The 22,981-nt window shown below is 38.9% G+C and overlaps 1 protein-coding gene across 3 annotated transcripts in view; it reads left to right on the top strand.

The window, feature by feature from the left end:
- FCHO2 (FCH and mu domain containing endocytic adaptor 2) overlaps positions 1 to 22,981 on the top strand; it is a 112,241-nt gene that overhangs the window by 69,973 nt on the left and 19,287 nt on the right. For 2 of the 3 annotated variants that reach the window (XM_063453751.1, XM_063453749.1), the window contains exons 7-15: positions 1,715 to 1,813; positions 4,180 to 4,276; positions 11,418 to 11,462; positions 12,779 to 12,851; positions 13,376 to 13,400; positions 14,955 to 15,015; positions 16,603 to 16,775; positions 19,000 to 19,014; positions 20,093 to 20,117. In XM_063453751.1, coding sequence (XP_063309821.1) covers positions 1,715 to 1,813; positions 4,180 to 4,276; positions 11,418 to 11,462; positions 12,779 to 12,851; positions 13,376 to 13,400; positions 14,955 to 15,015; positions 16,603 to 16,775; positions 19,000 to 19,014; positions 20,093 to 20,117 — 613 coding nt within the window. The remainder of the gene's footprint in view (positions 1 to 1,714; positions 1,814 to 4,179; positions 4,277 to 11,417; positions 11,463 to 12,778; positions 12,852 to 13,375; positions 13,401 to 14,954; positions 15,016 to 16,602; positions 16,776 to 18,999; positions 19,015 to 20,092; positions 20,118 to 22,981) is intronic. The other variant, XM_063453750.1, reaches the window with a different exon arrangement.

Here is a 22,981-nt window from a genome sequence, read left to right as displayed (position 1 = left end):
CATTATAGAAACCGTAACGCAAGCTCTTTAAGTCTAGAATGATTTTCGAACGGCTATAGTAAAAGACACACCCTGGGCTAGAATTGACCCCTATTTTTAATACATTTTATATAGACAATGAATTTAAAAAAAAACTGAAAACCAGCATAAAAAATAATTTTAATTAGAAAAAGTAAAATAAAGATCTAGAGAATATGTATACATTGTTTTGTCTCAAAGACCGGTTTAGTTTAACCTTGAGTTAGCAAATACGTTGATCTTTCACATTTAACTAAATACGATATGACACATGTCAATCGGTTGTCATCATAGAGGGCTACGCTGGCGCTCCTGATATTATTTTATGGGCACTTGCAGAAATACAGCTTTGTCTTCTGCTTTCTGGAACAAAATGGTTCTCATCTCATAGCATTTTTTTTCATGTTTGGTTTTATGCCACTGTGTGCAAGGAGGCAGTGATAGCGGGTGTCCTGAGTGCAAGGATTCCCCTACGTGTGTGTGTATAATATCTCCATAAGGGTTAAAGTAATATTCCAAAGTTGTCAGGCTTTTACAGGCTATATTGTTTCCCTTTGATGTCCTACATGGAAGAAGCCATAAAAATGGTGGATTCTGAGAAATGCATGTAGCAAATTAACTTCTGACTACATTGTACTAGTTAGATAGGGAAAAAAACTGTTCTGTGTTTTCATCTATCATTTAAATTGATAGAGTGGACACTTAATGTCAAACCCTCTGCCCCAGCTGAGCACATAAAGGACAGGTTCAGGCAAGCAAATTTCACCTTTACCTGCCCCCCGGCCACCTGGACCACCAGCATCGATGTCACTGTCAGGTTTTTGCCAATTCTGCAAAGTCCCCCGTTAGTGACAGTGCGGCTTTAAAGAGTTTGACTATCTATGTCCTTGTGCTGGCTACTTTTATATTGACATGTGCGACGCATTTAAAGGTACGAGTTACAATAGCACTAACATAAAACTATATATAACTATAAATATTGTTCTTGCAGCCCGACCGTTAAAATAATGGGGGAGGGGGGAAAGCGATTTTAATATTTTTTTCTTGGAATGTGCTCAATATGTTAAACAAAGAGATGTGTGGGAAGCTACAGAGCTTTTTTTCATTGTATGTCAAAGTCCTGTAAAACATTTACTAACTAGTTGTAAGACTCTGTAAATTATAATTATATGTTGGTGAGATCAAATACAGACTCCTGGATAAATGGAAAGTCGAGTTGTATAATATGTTGCTTTCATGCTTTTAGTTTATCAGATGTTTTATCAGTTTCCTAAAAAGGAGTTCTCACTTTTCCTATCTTGCTATCTGTGCCACACTCATTATATACATAGCCAATAGCCCGATGAACCATAAGCTGCCACCATAGGGGCCCATGGGTTGGACAGGGGCCCCCTTTCCCTCCTTTCTCTCAGAGTGAAGGGGAAAATCTAAACTGGCAACATCTTTTGGTATCTTAATCCTTGTTTGGCTGTTGCCTTATCTAAGTGTTTTAAAAAATTATTTGCCCTTGTGACTGAGCCGGTTTTGGCACATGTTTATATTTATTTTTTATTATCGTGTTCTTATTTGTGTGCAGATGGCTTTCTTTTAATACCTTTGTTACATTGCACAACATGGAGCATATAAAAGAATATTTTTTAAAAATGGGGAAACATGTAAGGATTGATAACTCAATGATTTTTTTCTTTACACACAGAAATTTCAAGATATTGAAGAAGCCCATCTTATTCGTGTAAAGGAAATTATAGAATCCTTCTCTCATTCTGTAAGCGAAGTCCACATACAGATAGGGCAGGTGAGTTAGAAGTCATTTTTATTCTGTTTATTTTTCTTCTGTTCAGTTTTTGGCGTTGTGCTTAGATTGGCCAGCTGCCTCATAATTCAGGAGTTGCAAATCTCTAATGTAATAAAATCATAAATTTGCCTCTGGATGACTCTCAGGAGGTTGTGAGATGCACACAGAAAATCTCTAAGCAATAAAATGTTTCTTTTTGATGATATTGTCATTGTTAAAGCAGACTTTGGAACTTAAAATTAACCTGCCCCTTTAAAGCAGCACTGTCATGGCCGAATCACGTTGTTGTTTTTTTAACCCCCTCCCTCTCGACTCCTCTACATCTAATTGTCCCCCTAGCCTCCCCCCAAACGCCCCTATGCCGCAAGTAGTGCCTTGTCTACTAAAGGCTGCTCACTGTTGTAAAAAACAAAAAAGCCCTACCCCCCCCCAACAAATGCCTTCATGGTGGGGCATCTATTAACTAGCGAGTGGGGACTATAAAAGTAAACGGGGAACATAGGGTCCCCCTTGGCCCCCACACATCACCCATGAGCGGTGGGTGGGGGCCCTAAATGAAATGGGGGGGGGGGGTGGACCTAGTGTCTTCCCTCCCGGCCCCCACCCCTGGTGGAAAGTGGGGCCTCTAAATAACTGGGGTAAGCAACCCCCTCCCCACCCCCCCCCCCTGGCACCCACCCCTCTGCGGCACAATAGGAGGGGGGTGGGGATCTATTGTCTTCTCCCCCGGCCCCCTCCCCTGAGTGGCGGGTGGTGGCCCTAAATAACAAATTGGGGGGGTTGGGGACCTAGACTGACAAGTAAGTCTCTACATTTACCTTTCACACTACTCTGATTGGTTGGCTTGAAATCCAACCAGAGTGCTCTGTGTCATTTTACACAGCCTGGGAAAGTTCTTTGGAATTTTCCTATGCTGTGTAATTTAACTCATAATTGACTTATGATTGAAAGCAACCAATCAGAGTGTTGCTATGATTCAAATTACACAGCATGGGAAAATTCCAAAGAACTTTCCCACGCTGTCTAAAATGACACAGAGCACTCTGGTTGGATTTCAAGCCAACCAATCAGAGTGCCGTGACAGTACCTGTCAGTCTCTTTATTTACCTGTCAGAGCACTGATTGGTTGGCTTAAACCAACCAATCGGAGCGCTCTGAGCCTAACAATATTTATTGTAATTTCGGGCCCCCACGCGCCGCTCAGGGGTGGGGGGAGGACGATAGGTCTCCCCCCCCCCCCCCCTCCCCCCCTCCATTGTCATTTAGGCAATAGGTCCCCAGTTCAGCCACAGGCTGCTCACTGTTTAATAGACATGCCCTACTCGCGATATAGCGATAAGGGGCAGAATTTAATAATACAAATTAATCTTTACTTAGTATTGGTAAATTTGGGTGAAAAAACAATTTAGGTCTCAGCCTTTTGGTAGATAGCTTCCTAATTCCCACGGTATAAGGGAGCTATCTACTAAGCGAGATGCAGCCGCGGCACTAATCTGATCGGAATTTCATTAGAATGAAATTCCGATCAGAACAAAGTCCCGAATTGCATCCTAACATGAATAAACAAACTGTTCTCATTCTGTTAGGACGAAATACGGCAGTTTCGCCAGCGTTCTGTCTAAGTGACGTGATGCTTCCTACCAGTATTGCCGAATGTCCTAAGATCACGGAGGAAAGGTAAGAATTGTAGGAAAATTGCTTTGACCACAGGAAACGGAGCACACTTTGTTCCTCCGCTGGTCAAAGCTGGTCAAGCGTAGGAAACTTCCATAAGACAAAGTAGTCCCTACTTTGTCTTATGTTTAAAAAAAAAACTAGAGCAGATAGGAAGAAATATAGAACAGATCCTGACAGAGGGAGAGAAGAGGAATCTATTAAGGAAAGGTAAGTTTGGCATGACGGTGCCGCTTTAAAGATCAGATATCCCTTTGTCCCTAACAATACTTTGTATGAGATACATCCTGGTATTCTAAAACCAAGTGTGCACCCATACTGGCTAATACAATCTTATTATCTAAAGGTTCTCTGAGACTTACACTGTGAGTGTGGATTTAAGACACCAAGTGATAAGTAGACCTATATGAGATACCTGTGATGTAAAAACAGATGTGAACTAGCCCCTGTGGTCAGGTATCGACAATCCAAATGCTGAACCCTGCTAAATAAGCCATAAATCATTTCTTTATTCCATTGCTGTTACTAGGCAAGTGTACTGTTCTAACTGGATGCCTGTTAATCGGGAAATATTGACCTCCGTTAATATGAATCCTAATGTCTGGATCACTCATCACTCATCACAACACATGGTTGTGTCATTAACATACTTTGTAGTAGCTGTGTGATTACTTTTGTGTGCTATTTTTCAGGTTCATGAGGATTTTATAAACAATATGGCAAATATCACCGTGGAAAGTTTATTAGAGAAGTTTGCAGACTCTAAGGGAACAGGGAAAGAGAGACCTGGTATGTATTCAATTTCCAAATCTTCTGTTTGCTTGTTTAAATATTCCGTTAACCATTCCAATTTTATATTTGGAAGCATCCACATCCTAGTGTGTCACAGTGGCATCATTAATTTATATCTCTTGTTCCCAGAAGTCTGCAGATCTTGGTAAACAAGCTTGCTTTCGTGTGGTATACATTGATTTTGCAGCTGTTTTTAGCAGGAGCACCTCAGCTAAGCCTCCCCATGCCCCTGAAACCAGATCAAACACGCAAGTGTCAGATTGCCTTTTGTAAACATTTCAGCTTGTGCCGGCTTATTTCAGGCACTCCTGAATTTCCTTTTAAGTTATTTACTCACATCAGGGTGAATGAAGCATTTTGTTCTTTAGCACTTACATGTTGATAAGCGATCTGGCACTTAGTGAGTTTTATTGTGTAGGATTATCTATCCTTGATTCTTTTTTAGATTTCAGTTTATTTTGGGATAGTTTCCTTTTTTTCCTGCAGGGCTTTTGACACAGGCCTACCTCCATTTTCATTGCCAGGTGCTCTGATTTCCAGCACACAGATTTGACTTCTATGTTGTTTATTTTCACATGAAGTGGGCTGCCCGGCAGTAATAGAACACTATAAAAAGCTCACTTTTTAGGTTTTTATGAATTGGCCGCAAATACCCAGGGTTTGTCATATCTGCAGTGGCCTCCCAAACCAAAACCAGAAAGCGGGTCAGCCAGCCCTAATGCTCCCATTATTTTCAGCGGTAGCCAAACATATATCCTCTTAACTCCTGCCCAATCAACGCTGTATGAGGCATGTAGTTCAGCACTTAGCAGCAGTTCCATTTATCAGGTAGAGTGAATGGAACTTCTGCCTTAGATGATGACCGATGTTGACCAGCAGTTGTTTCAAGCTTACTGGTTACTCCATTAAGTTTTGTGTGTGAGTGTATGGTATTCATTTAACATATGCACACACCAAACACCTGGATTGGATTTCTCTTGTGGCCTTTTTCAGTGTGTGAATTGGCATATTGCTGCAATGAATCTGCAATAAAGTTACTAATTTTTCCAACCTTCTACAAGGGGTATAGTTATGGAATGTGATAACAAAAGGTCTCTATGCAATATTCTTAATGACCATTGGGTCGTAGCTTCTAAAAATCTACACCATGTTACAAATCAATGTAAATATATGCATACATGAACTTTTATAATGGCAGTTGTGGCACCTCAACATGCGTGGCTGTTCAGATGAGTCCTTTAAAACCATTTGACTTGGTTGAAATATAAAGTCAGGGATTTAAACAGACTGCCTGAAAGTCATAGACGTTCACAGTCCATGTTCTTTATGGCACAGATTTGATTTTGGTAGTTGTGGCTTTTATACTATAACAACAAAAATAACTTTTCAGATTGGCCTATTTGGCCTTAAATTGGCATTTCCTTCCTTCTCATTCAATATTTCTGGCTTGGTTAAACTAACCTGTAAAGTAGCTTTGCTTTGATATTGTTATTCATATAGTGACCATCATAGTGAAAGGGACCATAACTATTCATATATTGTTTATCTGTTTTGACGATGCATTCAGACTGTAGGGTCTAACCCAGTCTGGATTGCTCATGAAATGATGAAAAACAGCTTGTTTGTATACTCACAGAATTGACCTTTGCTGACCCGGCTTTAACATCGCAGCACTAAGAGCAGTCATTTGTTTTGACAGCAGAATTAATTGAGGCTAAAACATTTGAAATTCCACTTGTATCAAGCTGTTCATTAGAAATTGCTCTCTGGCTTTAGTGCTGTCAGAAAAATAACCTGTCCGACTATGATTAAATAGCACGGCTATGGCCGGTCCACTGAATTGCGAGAGAGAGGTTGAATAAACTTTCTACTGCGGAAACAATTCCAAAGTGACACGCTGCAGGAGGGGGGTCACGATGTGCACTGATATCCAGCTGGGCTGTCAACTGGCACCGTGCCAGGCACGCAAGGCTTCGCCACTCACTGTGGCATGGGAAGCGCACGCATGGGATGTGAAAGGAACCACAAACCCTCTCTGTTTAATCCTTATAAAAAAAAAAAAAAACTGTTTTCACAGAGAATATGCATCTGGAATACAGAACCTGCACACGAAGGTCTGCTATCGGACAGTTTATACTGGGGCAAGGGGAATGTCGTGAACTCATAACTGACAATAGCATAGAATCAGAAAGTGATTTGTTTTAAATAAAGTATCAAATGTTACAGATAAATGTTAATTACGGGCGTTTCGGTTTGTTTGTTTTTTGTTGTTGTTTTTTTTTTTGTTGCTGCATATTGTCTTTTCATTTTTTTTTTTTATATGGCACGGTAATTGTGAATGGCTCTGCGTACCAACACAGGACTATTATTTCATTTAAAAAAAAAAAAATGGGGTTGGGGGGCGGGCAGGAGGACAAATTAAATTTAATTTCTTAAAGGAAATAGATCTGTGTTGAAATAACAGCTTTTGTTCAAAGTTGCGTCACTTAAAAGTAAATGGATAAATTTTCTTATTAGATTTAGTATATCAATGGAAATGAACATGTTTGATGTGTTACAGTTTTTGATTGGTGTGCCAGTCCTCTGTATGAGTATCAAAAAAAAAGTGCAATGAGTAAATACTGCAATCAGGATTTCTGAAATATAGTCTATACAGTTACAAATGTCCTGTGTTAGTCCATGGGATTTTTAATCTGCTGATATGGAAATGTACAAATACATTAAATGTTACTACTATACACGGACCTAACCAGTATCACAACAGGTATTGTCTATTCCCGTATTTTTATTATTGTCATTTATATACCAACTAATTCCGTAGAGCTTAACAATATTATGAGAGGGGGGATGTAACAATAAATAGGACAATTACAAGAAAATTTACAGGAACAATAGGTTGAAGAGGACCCTGCTCAAACGAGCTTACAGTTGATTGGTATAGAGATTCACTTTGTGTGCTAGCCTTCCGAATGTATCTAACACGCACTACTGCTATACCTCCACTGGAGGGCAAGCCAGGAATATGAGTTGTCTTGATACCTTCACTGAACTGGGAGCTATTTAAATGCCTATCCTTTTTGTACTTTTTAAATTATTATTATTATTGGTATTTATACAGCGCCAACTAATTCTGCAGCGCTTTACAATATTATGAAAGGGGGAAATTTAACAATAAATGAGACCTTTACAAAATGATACTGGAACAATAGGCAGATGAGGACCCCATCCCCACACAAGCTTACAGTCCTGAGGATGAGCTTACAGTTATGCATGCATCTATTATTGATGATTTTATTATGGAATTTTAAATTAACGACACTAAGCGTTGAAGTAGATTTGATGTGAGCACTTGTGTTTCTCTAACTATAGATTGTCTTTCTAAAAGATGTAATCGTTTACCTTCCTGCAACAGAGTTGGGAGCGATCAGCAGATGGCATACAGCTCAGTTTAATTCATGGATCATTATTAGACTTCGTTATGCATTTGGATATTAGAATTAGTTCTTCCCTTAGAGCTATAATTAGTTTTCAACATTTTGTTATTTATAAAAGCAGTTATAAATATCAATGCTTATTAAAACATTAGGAAGAAGGATAACAAACTCTGGTATTGGAAATGTGATTGATTATTGCTACGGGAGAGATGCACAGGTTCTAAGGAAATTAAGAGTACAAGTTTGTGATAATCATATCCTCATAATATGTACATCACGGTGACTTTCACTGCTGCAATCAGTCAGCTACCCACTGAGAAAACATCAGCAATGTACATCTGTTACAGAGCAGATTATTTTACAATGTACTATAATTATTAACTGTTTAACAACGTAATGAAGGCCATTCTGCTGCTTGTTCATTAAAAAGCCAAAATGTGGGGCGTGTCCTACACTCCGACCTGAGCAGTTGCATGCCTCAACTGCCCCGATTCCCTTCGACCTCAACTGAGCAATTTTTGCCCAAATTAATCAACTAACAGCCCACTATGTCACAGCCAAAGGGCAAGAGAGCCACGGAATGGCTGCAAAAGCTAATTTTTTTGCCTCCAGAGCCGGGCAGTCGAAAAATCTGACTTACCAAGAATTGAGCCACGATGGTGGCGAGGAAGACACAGAACAAGGCCCCACGTCTCCAGATACATACCAAAGCCTCAGGGGGTTATGCAAAGAATGCTATGCGAGATGTTGACGAAGCTCTTGGCACACCTCGACACCACTGTGGGTGATCTTTGCGAGGAGCTGAAGAAAATTGGCACCAGGACCTCCAACATTGAGGACAAAATGGCAGAAATTGCCACCGCGCACAACGACCTCGCAAGCAAAGTGGAGGGCATCATGGAACAGATGGAAATCCAAGATACCAAACTTGCACACGTTGAGGACTGCTCTCGGGAGAACAACCTCTACATACGGGGCATACCGGAGTCAGCCACCCAAGACAGTCTTCAGACCTATGTCACAGGCCTAGTCCAAGCACTGGCACAGGACTTATCCCAAGATATACTCCTCCTGGACCGTATCCACAGGACTGCAAGACCTAAGTTTGCCACCAGACACCCCCAGGAATGTCCTTCTCCGCATGCACTACCACCACGCTAAGGAAAGTGTGCTGGGCCCAGAATACCCTGCCGGAACAGTATAAAGGAATAGCTGTGTTCGCGGACATCTCTGCCTCCACGCTGAAACAGAGAAGATCCTTCAAAGGCCTAATGGAACAACTGCAAGCCCACCATGTCAGCTGCATGTGGGAATACCCCATCAAACTGCTTATCAACATACAGACTCCTAAAGAAGGTGCCCGCATACTGCAGAACTGGGGCATAGAAATCCAAGGGCCAACCGAACAGCCACCCTAACCCAAGAAAATCCACCCTGAATGGTGGAAGGCTCGGCAACCTCAGTGACTGACACCAATGAACTTTACGGCACATATTATTCCTGCTTACAGCAAGTACAACACCTCAAACATCACTTTATACATCAGCATGACAATATTGTACACTGCAATTCTGCATATGTGCGATTCTGCACACTGCAATTCTAACATACTCGTAGAACTAATATTCCTTTAATGATGCACGCCAATATGTCACATTCTGACAGATACCAAGCTGGTCACTCTTGGCTCCAAACCTTGCACACACTAAACCAACGCTATTCAGGATGGCTTCCTGACACAGTTAGCTGAGGGGCACCCTTGATGTCACTAAACCCCCCCTCCCTGGTACGAAATGTTCTAATGGTTATCTGTTAAACTTAAAAAAAACAAAAACAGAAAAAACATTACATATTGTTAATAATAACAGAAAGGGAGAATACCGGAGAAATCCAGTTTGCTGCGAAATTGACCACTGAGTGCCAGCTCAGGTGTATGTTGGCTCTTGTTTACACTTGTTACAGGGGCCAACCCCCCTCTTAACACAAACTGTAACCCGACACACTAGGGTGACGGGAGACTTCACCCAAAATGCTTGACTGAAGTCGGGAGAAAAAACACCTCCCCTGTGTGTTGGGGGACCCCCTACAAGCAGCTTGCGTTAAAAACAGGGCACTGCTTTCTGACACCTGATTTTGGTTACCAGGAAATACACTGTGGGAGTAGAGAGAGAAGTACACTACTGTGTTTTTTAAATTTGTTAGCTGTACGATATACCATGGGAAGTAAAACAATGGGATTTTGAAATTGATGTCAACTGTATGATGTACCATATACATGTATTCGAATGCTATTCAACTGTACAAAGTCCATCACAAGACCACTCACCGGCAGCGCAGGTACTCTGGAACGACTACCTACCACAGACCTACTACTACGAACATGGGACGCCACCAGAGCTCCCCTATGCTCAGCTGAGCCTTGGTCACTAGCCACTCCGATATACAGCATTCACATAATCAGCACCTCATTTGATTACAGGGCGTGGCTACTCAAGGGTTGCACTAATATCCACCACCTCTACTCTAACGGCAAACTGCCAGTCCCGGACCTCCAGGCCCAATTCAACCTACCCCATAGAGCACTTTTCTCATACCTACAACTAAAGTCCACCCTGGGGAACCAAGCTGCCTCTACACCGCCCATGACACAGATAGAGAAGGCCTTCCGATCCACAAAAACCTCAAAAAAAAAAAAATCTCCCTCAGTTACAACATACTCAACACAGGGACCAACAACCCTTCAGACACGTAATAACATGTCACGCGGACCTAAACTGCACTTGCACCACTAAGCAATGGCACAAGGCATACACAGCACACAAGGGTAAAACGGCCTGTGTCTCATTTGGAAGAAATGCAAATATAGATGGTACATGTTGCCCGATAGACTACCAAAAATATATCTCCACACCTCAGCTACCTGCTGGAGGTGCCACACTGAAAGATAAACTATGTACCATGTGTGGTGGATGTGCACAATGCACTCAGACACACTGAAAACACCAATTACACTTCAACCGGAATTAGGGCTACTGTTCCTAACCTTAGACCAATTTAAAAGGGTAGATGCCATCCTTATTTTCCACATCCTTATTTTCGCCCTCACGTTGATAGCCAGGGAGTGGAAATCAATGGAGGCCCCCTCAACAACTTCCCTGACTCGGCAGATTACACCTAACTTTGACTACGAAGCCATGACCCTCTAACACCCAGGAAACATGTCCTGGTGGCGCGGGGACAATGAAAAGACTACCCCAAGACTATTACAACCACCTAATCTGATACTCGGACACAACTACCGGGGGTCCCCGTGGCAACGCTGCCTGGGCTACATGAAACCTATGTTACATGCAATATCTTTGAGTGGCATTAACTGTCTCTGTATTGCAATTGTATTGAAATTGTTAACACCGTATTTACCCCCACCTCTCTCAATTTCTGTACCCACAACATACTTCTGATTCCTTTTCTCAAGGAAAAAAGAAAAACGATAAAAATTGTCAAATGGGGGGGGGGGGGGGGGGGAAGAAAAAGCCAAAATGTACATGGCTGACACACACCGAATTGCCTGATCTTTGCAACCAGTGGATAGATTAATAGAAATGTTATGCCATGTATTTTCTGCCAGTTTTTGTATTTGTTTCATTGTAATAATTTTAGAAGCACGTCTATGTCCTCCCTCATCATCTTCTTTTTCTTTTAAGGTTCCATTGAATTTGAAGAATGCAATACGGCCATAGCAGTGGAAGGTGAATATTAATTTGTTTTATTTATTTTCACAGAAAAGGTGATTTTTTTTTTTTTTTTATTGAACTTCCTCATTTTAGGATGGACAAGTTTGTTTTAGGAATACTGAAAACTCAAATGAGGTCTACCAATCAAGTGCCAAGCATCAGCTGAATGCATTTAGTTAAAAGTTAACCAAAATGATGCTGTGTGAAACCCACAAAAGGAAAATTTGGTTATTTTAGCCATAATTTCCCTTCCATTAGTTCACTTTCATTATTTGGCTACACACAAACAGCCAAAATTGAAACAAACTACAATTTCCACAGATTGTTTCATCCCTAAACAAGGCAGGGATTTGATTTAAATCACTATTCAGTAAAAGTCAGTTTTAATGATTTGTTAACGTAAAAAATCATTCTTTCTGGTTGTTGTAATATTTTATATTTGTAGCCAGAAGAAGATACATTATACATTTTATACATTATACAATTCTACATTTTCTGATTAAATTAACAGATGAGAAGTGATTTTGTTATATACATTGGTAATGATGAAATCATTGCAAGGTTAATTATCTCCAGCTACCTGCTGGAGGTGCTACAACAGTTTAACACTGTTGTTAATCACTGTTTGGAGAACAACTTAAATTACTTGTGTTTGTACATCTGCAGAAAAACAATGGGATTAAGTTTTTTTTTTAACTTTGTTTTTTTATGTGAAAAAGTCCACGTTACCTCTGCAGACACAGGTTCATTTAACTTGAATTACTGAAATTAATTTACCAAAAATGTTAATGTTACATTACTAATCCACAGTCCATGCTGTATAACCTTTGGATTATAATGTATCTAAAAGAGAAAAACATTTTCTGATAGATTTTCTTCTAAAAGCATTTTATTAAAATGATTCAGATTAAAACCAAAAATCTGATTTAAATCAAAAAAGTGGCCACATTTGTACTGGAATAAAAAAGGGTTTCACACCGTCAAATCATGTGACTTGGCTGCACATGAATCATTCAAATCATGTTCAGCAAATCAGCATTCAGCATCCTGGGATTGGGCCTCTTGGGTTATGAAATGTAGGTGTTCCATGACTGGCAAGGGTTTAATCTGCAATATTTTAATAATTTATGTTTTTCCAGCAATTTGGAGTTGTGCAGAGATGAGATTAAATAAACCAAAACAACATTTAATTTCTAGCTAATGAGTATTAGTTTGCATTTTGTTTATGAATAAGTCTAGTTTCACCAGTTTAATGAATGAAAAAAAAAAACCAATATAGTGCTCACACTTCAGCTTTTACATTATTATTATTTTTCCTTGTTTCTTTTCAGGCATAAAACAGAAGAAAAAAAAGACTTTTGGTCTTCCAGGAATAATAAAAAAAAGTAATGACACCGAATCCGTGTAAGTTTTCTGATGTGCTGGTTGTTTAATATACACAAATGACACTTTAAGTATGCGTAAATGACAAGGGCGTTACACTGTGGCACCCAGTGCTGTCTTTGGTTCTTTGTGTATAAGCTGTGTCTATTGGTTGAGGTGAGAAATTTCATTTAGTCATTCTGGGCTAGCTAACATCAACATTTTTTCACGGATGCATTAACTTGCCATACGAATTGCAAAATTACGCTCAGAATAGCTCATTTAGGAAGCATTTCTAGCTCAACCAGTAGTTTTTTTTTGTTTTGTTTAAGGAGTAAAAGCCCATTTGAAGCTCTCAGATATCTATAAATCTCTGTCTCTCTGTCTCTCTCTCTCTCTCTCTCTCTTATATGTCTGGTACAGTAATTAGACTTTTCTTGGAGCAAAATAAATCTTGTTATGTGGTGATTAAGTTAGCCTTCAGAAAACATACCAATTTCTTAATTTCATGGTAGAACTGAATGAGCTTTTCTGTTTATCCGTTTGTTTGTTTTTCCCTCCTCCAGGGAGAATGCAGATGCTGATTCGCTTGTAAGTGTTTATGTGTAAACATTAATATTATATATTATGAGAGCTAACTCTGGAGTCCATTTTAGCCAGGTTACTAGAAGACAGTCATTTTTACAATATTTCTCTTGAATTCTATCAGGGAGAGCTTAATAATACTGGGTAGAAATACTGTATATGTTTTATATCCTCCCAGTGTGAAATCACTTACTAAAAGTAATTTGATGGGATCCAAGTTATTTCAAATTGTAAGTTGACAAATTCAGCTAAGAATGCAGAATTGATTTAAATATGTCAATTTACTAAACAAATATGGCAAATTTGGCAACCCTAATTTGAAACCGCTTGTCCAATTACTATAGGGTTTATGGGGCTACTAAGAGATCAAAAAATACAAAGTTCAAATGGAAGATAATTTAGTAGGATCACATGTCCAAACAGGGCATTTAATGTGAGTTTGTTAAATTGGCAAATTCTGAAAATTTCAGAGAGTTTAATAGCCCCTGCCATTTTCCTTATTTTGTAATATCCCTATACCCTTCTGTCACTGGTGCTATGCATCATCTAATGTGATTGAGGTAGAGTAAGAGGAAGGGTGAATATTGTGTGCGCAGCCGAACTCCACAAGTCACATGCTTAATGAAGGAGGGATTATAGGCAGCTGCAAGGTGGGATCGGTGAAGCATGCTCTAACACGGTTTGACTTACAATGTTTATTTTCTGACTTGCTTATTTTTGTGCTTGTGGTTAATAATTTATCGGGCACATTGAAGTGGAAACATGTCTGTGTCTAGGTTAAATTGTTGCAGTATTCTTTGCCTATTTTGCATACAGTGAACTTTGTTTAACGCAAGACAACTGCTGTCGCGTTGATCTCAAGAAGATCCCCAAAAGCTAGGTGGTTTTGAGTCATTAGCAGTTGAACTCCAGAACCAAGAGTGTGCAGGGATGGGATGGCAGGATGGGAAGCTGCACTACTTTTGGCAATTCTCAGACTCCAGTTCTCAGGTTTTCAATAGTTGCGCATGCTGATGATCGCAATGCTACAAAAATCCAGAGCAAAATCTAATGTGAGTTAACAGGTCTCTTCAGGCTGTAGGTCAATCCAATTTTTAAAGAACATTCCTGCATTAGCTGCAGTGAATGTTCTCCAAGCCCGGAAGTGTTTCAGTCAATCCTGATTTTCCAGAGATTTAATGTAGTTCAACCATTCCAGCTTGACGACTATTTACTGCCAGCTGTAATCAGATTTTTGTCATTGTAACCTGTGAAGGAGCCAGGTAGTGTACTTCAAGGAGGACTTATAATAAAATTGGCCGTGATTAACACAAGGGTTAGGCCCCACACCTCTCCCCGATGTGGGATTTAATGTCACTGCTCAGCGAGTAAGATCCATTGGTCTACTTAATGAAAGCAGTTTTTTTGTTTCTAAAGATCATTGATTGCCAATATGAACGCATGTGGGCTTTAATTCTCACTAGCTCTGCATACTGTGAAGCACCTGTTTAAAATCATTTTAGCTTTTTGTCACAACGTTGACATCTGATCTGTGTAAATTCTCATCTTTCTTTCCTAAAGAACCTTCCTGCAGTTGATGATGAAGGGTTTAGTATAAAACCAGAAGAAATGCAGAATGATATCCTTTGCCACTGCTGATTTTATTTTAAAATGGCGACAATGTGCGTATTAAAGAGCTGCCCTAGTTTTACCTGGGAGATGTAAGTATGTGTGTAATATTGTATTGCCAACAAGGTACTTGGCTCTATGAATACAATATCCAACTACATCATTCGGGAAAACTCCTCATATTGATTAGACCGATGTCAGCCATGCTTTTTAAGTGGCCTTAAAGACTTGCTTCCTGATATTTTATCACACTAAATGTTTAAACCATTTAAAGGGACACTGTAGGCACTGTATCTGCTTCATCTCATTAAACTGGTTATAGTATTTGTAACCCCCATGTTCCATAATTTCATTCAGCATTAAACCGTTTTTAATCATCTAAATGGTAGTCCCACAGCCCCTCCCCTCTGTGCTTCTTTGGCCAGTCAGGAACTATTAGCCTGAGCAGCAATGGGCGGCTGTGTTGGTTGAGAACTTCAACTAACTGCTTCTAGCCTATCAGAGCTCTGGACAGTATGAAGGATAAGACTACAAGGAAGTGTGTAATCTCTCGCTTAGCCACACCTCTTGAAGAGGCCAGACTGTGGGTGGCTAGGGACCCTTGTTGTTAAAATTACTTAACACTGAATGGAGGAACGAACCGTGCCTGGGGACTCCAGGCACTAGACCAGTTTAAAGAGGTGAAATGATTATAGTGACTGCAGTGTCCCTTTAAGGGATATGCTAATCATACATCCATGTATAGCCTTATATTCTTCCCTCTTGAAGAATGATGATGTTGTTGTTTTTTAATATTTTTTTTTATTGTTATGGAAACTTTATTCTTCACGGGCCAACAATTGCTCCGCTTTATTCACCATACTAAATGTAAAATTTCAGGCAGCGGTATAATATTAAACGCTATAGTGTATAGTGAGATGGTAGTGGTACAGCAAAAAAAGGTGATAAAAGGACTTCCATCGGAATTATTAAAAAGTAATAGTTGAATTATCGGGCCTTAAACAGAATATCCAAATAACAAAATAAAAATCACTTTTTAGTAGATATGCCTCCAATGAAAACATTATTATGCATTTTTTTCTTTAAGAGTATATCTAAAAACAACTTGCAAAAGTTGCATATATTTTGTTGTGAAGCATTTGCAAGTAGTCATCTACTAACCCAGCCCAGACTTTCTGTGACTGTCCACTCAGACTTACCAGCTCAATGAGATGTATTTGCAAGGCAGGTGCTCTGAGCAATTCCTGCCACTTCAGTTTAGAGTCATAGAGCTTACCAAACCAGGAGGTAACAGGGCCAGTTGTCTGACAGCCAGGGTGTGTAACAAGATTAATCTCTAAACGTGCCAATTTCTATTGAAATCTGCATTTTTTTTGTAAAATGTAAAAAGGAGGACACACTATATGCATAAATCATTTATGCAAGCTAAAGGGCTTTATGGGTTTGGAATGTCCCTTTAAGATGTGTTAAGCCTATACAGTCTAACGAAAAGAACATCAGTTTTTACGATTGTTTCTTTACATGACTTAACATTGTGTGTGTTTGTTTATATTTTGTAAGCAACTTAAGATTATTGATTTCTTTAACTGCTTCAAACATACCAAAGGAAATCATTTTTACTCATCAAGTGATTCTGAATCTGACGATGAGAGGCCGAAATTCCGTGTACAGATCAAACCTATGCAACCAAACAACGGATCTCACCACACAATGGCATCTTTGGATGAACTCAAGATGTCCATAGGGAATATTACTCTTTCTCCCGCAGGTGTGGTAAGTGCTTTCCTGTTACTCATTCAATAAAAAGAAACATTCCGTATGGAGGTATAGAAGGTGAATTAAAGTCCAAATATTTACATCTCTATTTTCTGTGCATTTGACATTCCCCCCAGTAATTCTCTATCCTACTTGTGGCTACATGAATTTGTGAAAGATGGTGAAATGTGAAGACCAGCACAAAAAAAAAAACAACCCCCAAAAAAAACCCTAGTCCAGAATTATAGCTTAGCATTGTAGCTATTGCAGTGTAGTGGTTATGGTGCAAGGATTTTTTGAGTGCAGTTTGTTTTGTTTTTTGTTTTTTTGAGTAAATTGAAAAAGAAACACAAACTTTTATTTTATGGCACCCTAAACCTAGACAATCTAACATGAAGAAAGGGGAGGGTTGGTGGTATTTATTGGTAATGGTAGAGATATACAGCAAAGTAGAATAATTTGGAAGATTTGTGCTTCAATGGTCAATAACTTAATTTGGTGCTTTGAAGAAATTGATATCGAGTGAAAGAGCTTTGCAAGGTTAGTCAAAATCAGAAATAAACAAATCCCAGTGAATGTAATAGTTCATTAACGATGTGCTCAGTGCGAAAATACATAGAAAGTCAGTGCAGGTCAAGGTGTACTTGACTGACTTCGATCCACTCCTCCGCCACGCCACAGCAGCCACCGGAAATGCCAGACCCAGTAGCAGCAAACACATAAAGACGTTCCATGGTAACATCCCCAGACTGGTTAGACGATTCAGCCCTGTGTGCTTTATGTGCATGTCTTGCTACTGATGTGGAATTATTAAAAATCTTTATTGTACTTGTATTGAATTATTGTACTAACTCCATTTTAACCTTATATTGTGACAATCCTCCATTTTGTCCTCCTAACCTGACTTCTTCAATCCTCCATTTTGTCCTCATGACTTAACTTGTTCATTTTAAAAAACTACCTTACGTGACTGAACTTCTCAACCCAATTAGTATAGTAGACAAAGACTGTGTTTCCTGCAAGGACAAGCACCAGGAGGTGCTGGCTACTCCTTAAACCTTGCTGGCTACTCCTTAGAACTTGTAAGATAGTGTAGTTTGAAGGCCACGAGAACACAGTAGTAATGAAATGTTTTATTCATAAGAGACCTTGCACCTGGACATGAAGCCTGATATCATTGACCGTGTAAAATGACGCCCAACGTGGGGCGCCAAGTTGTTATGGTACTTTTTAAAAGTAAACCAAAATGTTTAAAAGTCTATCTGTTCCTGTCCAAATTAATAAAATTGAATTGCGTATATACGCTGAAGTAATTAAGTCTGACACACAAGGTTCAGGTTAAAATAACTTCGAGAAAGTTTATTGGCAAGTGAAGAAAAAGCGGGCGCGCAGGCCCTTTTAAGAGGCATTTTGCGTCATCATTGATTATTAGAATATCAGCAAATAAACATCATCAATTGGATTAATTGTTAAGTGTCGGGGTTAGTGTCTTACCTATTGGTTCAAAAAATTAAGAGGTTAGTCCCGTGCCCACCCACCAGAGGTGGGATTATTCTGGACACGGGTGGGGATAAGGGGGTCTTGAGCGTCATTTTACACGGTCAATGATATCAGGCTTCATGTCCAGGTGCAAGGTCTCTTATGAATAAAACATTTCATTACTACTGTGTTCTCGTGGCCTTCAAACTACACTATCTTACAAGTTCTAAGGAGTAGCCAGCAAGGTTTAAGGAGTAGCCAGCACCTCCTGGTGCTTGTCCTTGCAGGAAACACAGTCTTTGTCTACTATACTAATTGGGTTGAGAAGTTCAGTCACGTAAGGTAGTTTTTTAAAATGAACAAGTTAAGTCATGAGGACAAAATGGAGGATTGAAGAAGTCAGGTTAGGAGGACAAAATGGAGGATTGTCACAATATAAGGTTAAAATGGAGTTAGTACAATAATTCAATACAAGTACAATAAAGATTTTTAATAATTCCACATCACTACTGTAATTAGAATGGATTCTTTTAGTGTCCCAAAGAATTCACGGTGTGGTATGGGGTGCCGCCATTTCTGTGCTAACAGCTTGTAAATCATCTTCATAAACTCCAACTGGTGCTAAGCTCATCGACAGAATATGTCTGAGTGTGTCCTAATGAATTCAAATAATTGGGATGTAAAATCCGCAGCAAGCAAAATTTATTTTCTAATCCTCTTTTTTTTTTTTTTTTCCCCTACTTTTCATTCCTTATGCTGATAGCAGAGACCAAGTCCGGTGAGTACAGTAAATGATTTACAGTCCAGTTAATGCTCATTGAATTATTAATACGTAAAGCAGGCACGGTATTATTGTGTTTTGCGTGTGTATACACCACGGCAGTAAAATCATGACAGCTTCGGTTATCACTGGCTTATTCATACACTTAAAGCACAAACTGCTGCAAGGCTCAGCTGCCATTTCAATTCAGTTTAAAGGGCCACTCCTGGGCACATTGACCACCCTTTATTTCAAGCATTACAGGAATACATTTTTAAAAATAAAGCCATAAAAATGAAACCCTCTGAGTGTCCCCCTGGTGAAACATATTCCCATGCTATGCTGCTTCTTCTGTAAAATATCCTCCTAAATAAAGTAATGCTCTACATGTATTTCCCATTAACCTCTGCACAGGCTTGTGCTCCCATTGAATGAAACCCAGCAAGTGGCTCTGCGCCTTATATGGACATCACGGTGCTATTCATTTTAATGACCTGAGCAAAGCCTTTTAATTGTCACTTGGATGATTAGATAACGTGATGGTGTTATGGTGTGAGCATTTTCAAAAACAGTCCGGGGACACATGTAATTTTGGTGTTTCTGCATTGGTTAGCACAGGCACGTAATGGGTCAGATTGCCAGTTGACTGCACGGCACAGGCAGCGCGTTTCGCAGTGCACTGGTGTCTCCATTAATACTGCTGACTGGGTAATGATGGTTTTGCAAGGGTATACTCTGTATAAATTGCATGCATCCCATTGGGCTTTTATCTGGTGGTTTTATATATAAACATCACCTAATGTAAGATGCAGACCGTTTTAATTGTAAAGTTTTTGCAATCTGCATCTCAAATATTCACGTCTAGCAGCAGCCAAAAAATCCAGTTTTAAAATAGTTCATACATTAACCAAATCTAAATGTTTACCTTTTATTATGACGGATAAGAATGCAATGTCCATTGTTTTACACAATTTGGTGCTCACAAAAGAGTATTTAGCATATATGTTGCTCATTCTACTTACTGACTTGTCTATTTTAAATGTATTTGCTCTATTTAGCGTTGTCTGTTATATGTATGTATTTATTTTATTTGCAGGCCCAGATGAGCAGAATTTCATCCAGTAAGTTATTACAAAAATGGTGATCTCAGAGGCTAATAACGAAGGGTTGTTAGGTTTTAGTGGAAGTGAATAGTTGGAACCTCATTATGAAATGATTCCAGTTACAGTTGTATGCCAATTTTAATTTCAGTTGCCTTGCTGAGTATGTGAACACCAGACCAAAAAAATAAAGTTGTACAAAATGTTGGTCGTTCTTGGTCCAGTATAAGGTGCTTTCTGAATATTAGACCACTTTATTTAGTTTTTGTTTTCCCAACATAGTTTAATCGATTCTTCCACCTTCTCACACCCCAAACAGAGATCATTCAACTGTGTAGATTCTTCCAGATTGATCCTTTAATCTATGTCCTCGATCCTTTCAGTTCTAGTCCATACAGATGATAACAGTCCTGCACAGTTAATTCATTGAATTTGCAAATTGCTAGTAATGAATCACATTTTAATATTTCCTATGATGGCAATATGTTTACTTTGACATAATTTCTTATTGTGGATCACTTATTTTCCTCCGCTTATTACTGCTATTGTCTAGGATGTTGTATTTTAATGATAGACTCTGCTAGGATGTTCTTTAATGATAGAATCTGCTAGGATGTTATTTAATGATAGAATCTGCTAGGATGTTCTTTAATGATAGAATCTGCTAGGATGTTCTTTAATGATAGAATCTGCTAGGATGTTCTTTAATGATAGAATCTGCTAGGATGTTCTTTAATGATAGAATCTGCTAGGATGTTCTTTAATGATAGAATCTGCTAGGATGTTCTTTAATGATAGAATCTGCTAGGATGTTCTTTAATGATAGAATCTGCTAGGATGTTCTTTAATGATAGAATCTGCTAGGATGTTCTTTAATGATAGAATCTGCTAGGATGTTCTTTAATGATAGAATCTGCTAGGATGTTATTTAATGATAGAAACTGCTAGGATGTTATTTAATGATAGAATCTGCTAGGATGTTATTTAATGATAGAATCTGCTAGGATGTTATTTAATGATAGAATCTGCTAGGATGTTATTTAATGATAGAATCTGCTAGGATGTTATTTAATGATAGAATCTGCTAGGATGTTCTTTAATGATAGAATCTGCTAGGATGTTCTTTAATGATAGAATCTGCTAGGATGTTCTTTAATGATAGAATCTACTAGGATGTTATTTAATGATAGAATCTTCCTGGATGTTCTTTAATGATAGAATCTGCTAGGATGTTCTTTAATGATAGAATCTTCCTGGATGTTCTTTAATGATAGAATCTGCTAGGATGTTCTTTAATGATAGAATCTGCTAGGATGTTATTTAATGATAGAATCTGCTAGGATGTTATTTAATGATAGAATCTGCTAGGATGTTCTTCAATGATAGAATCTGCTAGGATGTTCTTTAATGATAGAATCTGCTAGGATGTTATTTAATGATAGAATCTGCTAGGATGTTACTTAATGATAGAATCTGCTAGGATGTTCTTTAATGATAGAATCTGCTAGGATGTTATTTAATGATGGAATCTGCTAGGATGTTACTTAATGATAGAATCTGCCAGGATGTTATTTAATGATAGAATCTGCCAGGATGTTCTCTAATGATAGAATCTGCCAGGATGTTCTCTAATGATAGAATCTGCCAGGATGTTCTCTAATGATAGAATCTGCCAGGATGTTCTCTAATGATAGAATCTGCCAGGATGTTCTCTAATGATAGAATCTGCCAGGATGTTCTCTAATGATAGAATCTGCCAGGATGTTCTCTAATGATAGAATCTGCCAGGATGTTCTCTAATGATAGAATCTGCCAGGATGTTCTCTAATGATAGAATCTGCCAGGATGTTCTCTAATGATAGAATCTGCCAGGATGTTCTCTAATGATAGAATCTGCCAGGATGTTCTCTAATGATAGAATCTGCCAGGATGTTCTCTAATGATAGAATCTGCCAGGATGTTCTCTAATGATAGAATCTGCCAGGATGTTCTCTAATGATAGAATCTGCCAGGATGTTCTCTAATGATAGAATCTGCCAGGATGTTCTCTAATGATAGAATCTGCCAGGATGTTCTCTAATGATAGAATCTGCCAGGATGTTCTCTAATGATAGAATCTGCCAGGATGTTCTCTAATGATAGAATCTGCCAGGATGTTCTCTAATGATAGAATCTGCCAGGATGTTCTCTAATGATAGAATCTGCCAGGATGTTCTCTAATGATAGAATCTGCCAGGATGTTCTCTAATGATAGAATCTGCCAGGATGTTCTCTAATGATAGAATCTGCCAGGATGTTCTCTAATGATAGAATCTGCCAGGATGTTCTCTAATGATAGAATCTGCCAGGATGTTCTCTAATGATAGAATCTGCCAGGATGTTCTCTAATGATAGAATCTGCCAGGATGTTCTCTAATGATAGAATCTGCCAGGATGTTCTCTAATGATAGAATCTGCCAGGATGTTCTCTAATGATAGAATCTGCCAGGATGTTCTCTAATGATAGAATCTGCCAGGATGTTCTCTAATGATAGAATCTGCCAGGATGTTCTCTAATGATAGAATCTGCCAGGATGTTCTCTAATGATAGAATCTGCCAGGATGTTCTCTAATGATAGAATCTGCCAGGATGTTCTCTAATGATAGAATCTGCCAGGATGTTCTCTAATGATAGAATCTGCCAGGATGTTCTCTAATGATAGAATCTGCCAGGATGTTCTCTAATGATAGAATCTGCCAGGATGTTCTCTAATGATAGAATCTGCCAGGATGTTCTCTAATGATAGAATCTGCCAGGATGTTCTCTAATGATAGAATCTGCCAGGATGTTCTCTAATGATAGAATCTGCCAGGATGTTCTCTAATGATAGAATCTGCCAGGATGT

The sequence above is a fragment of the Pelobates fuscus genome, chromosome 5 (assembly GCF_036172605.1).
Source record: "Pelobates fuscus isolate aPelFus1 chromosome 5, aPelFus1.pri, whole genome shotgun sequence".
In the NCBI taxonomy this organism is placed as follows: Eukaryota; Metazoa; Chordata; class Amphibia; order Anura; family Pelobatidae; genus Pelobates; species Pelobates fuscus.
This window is presented reverse-complemented; position numbering and strand designations above follow the sequence as displayed.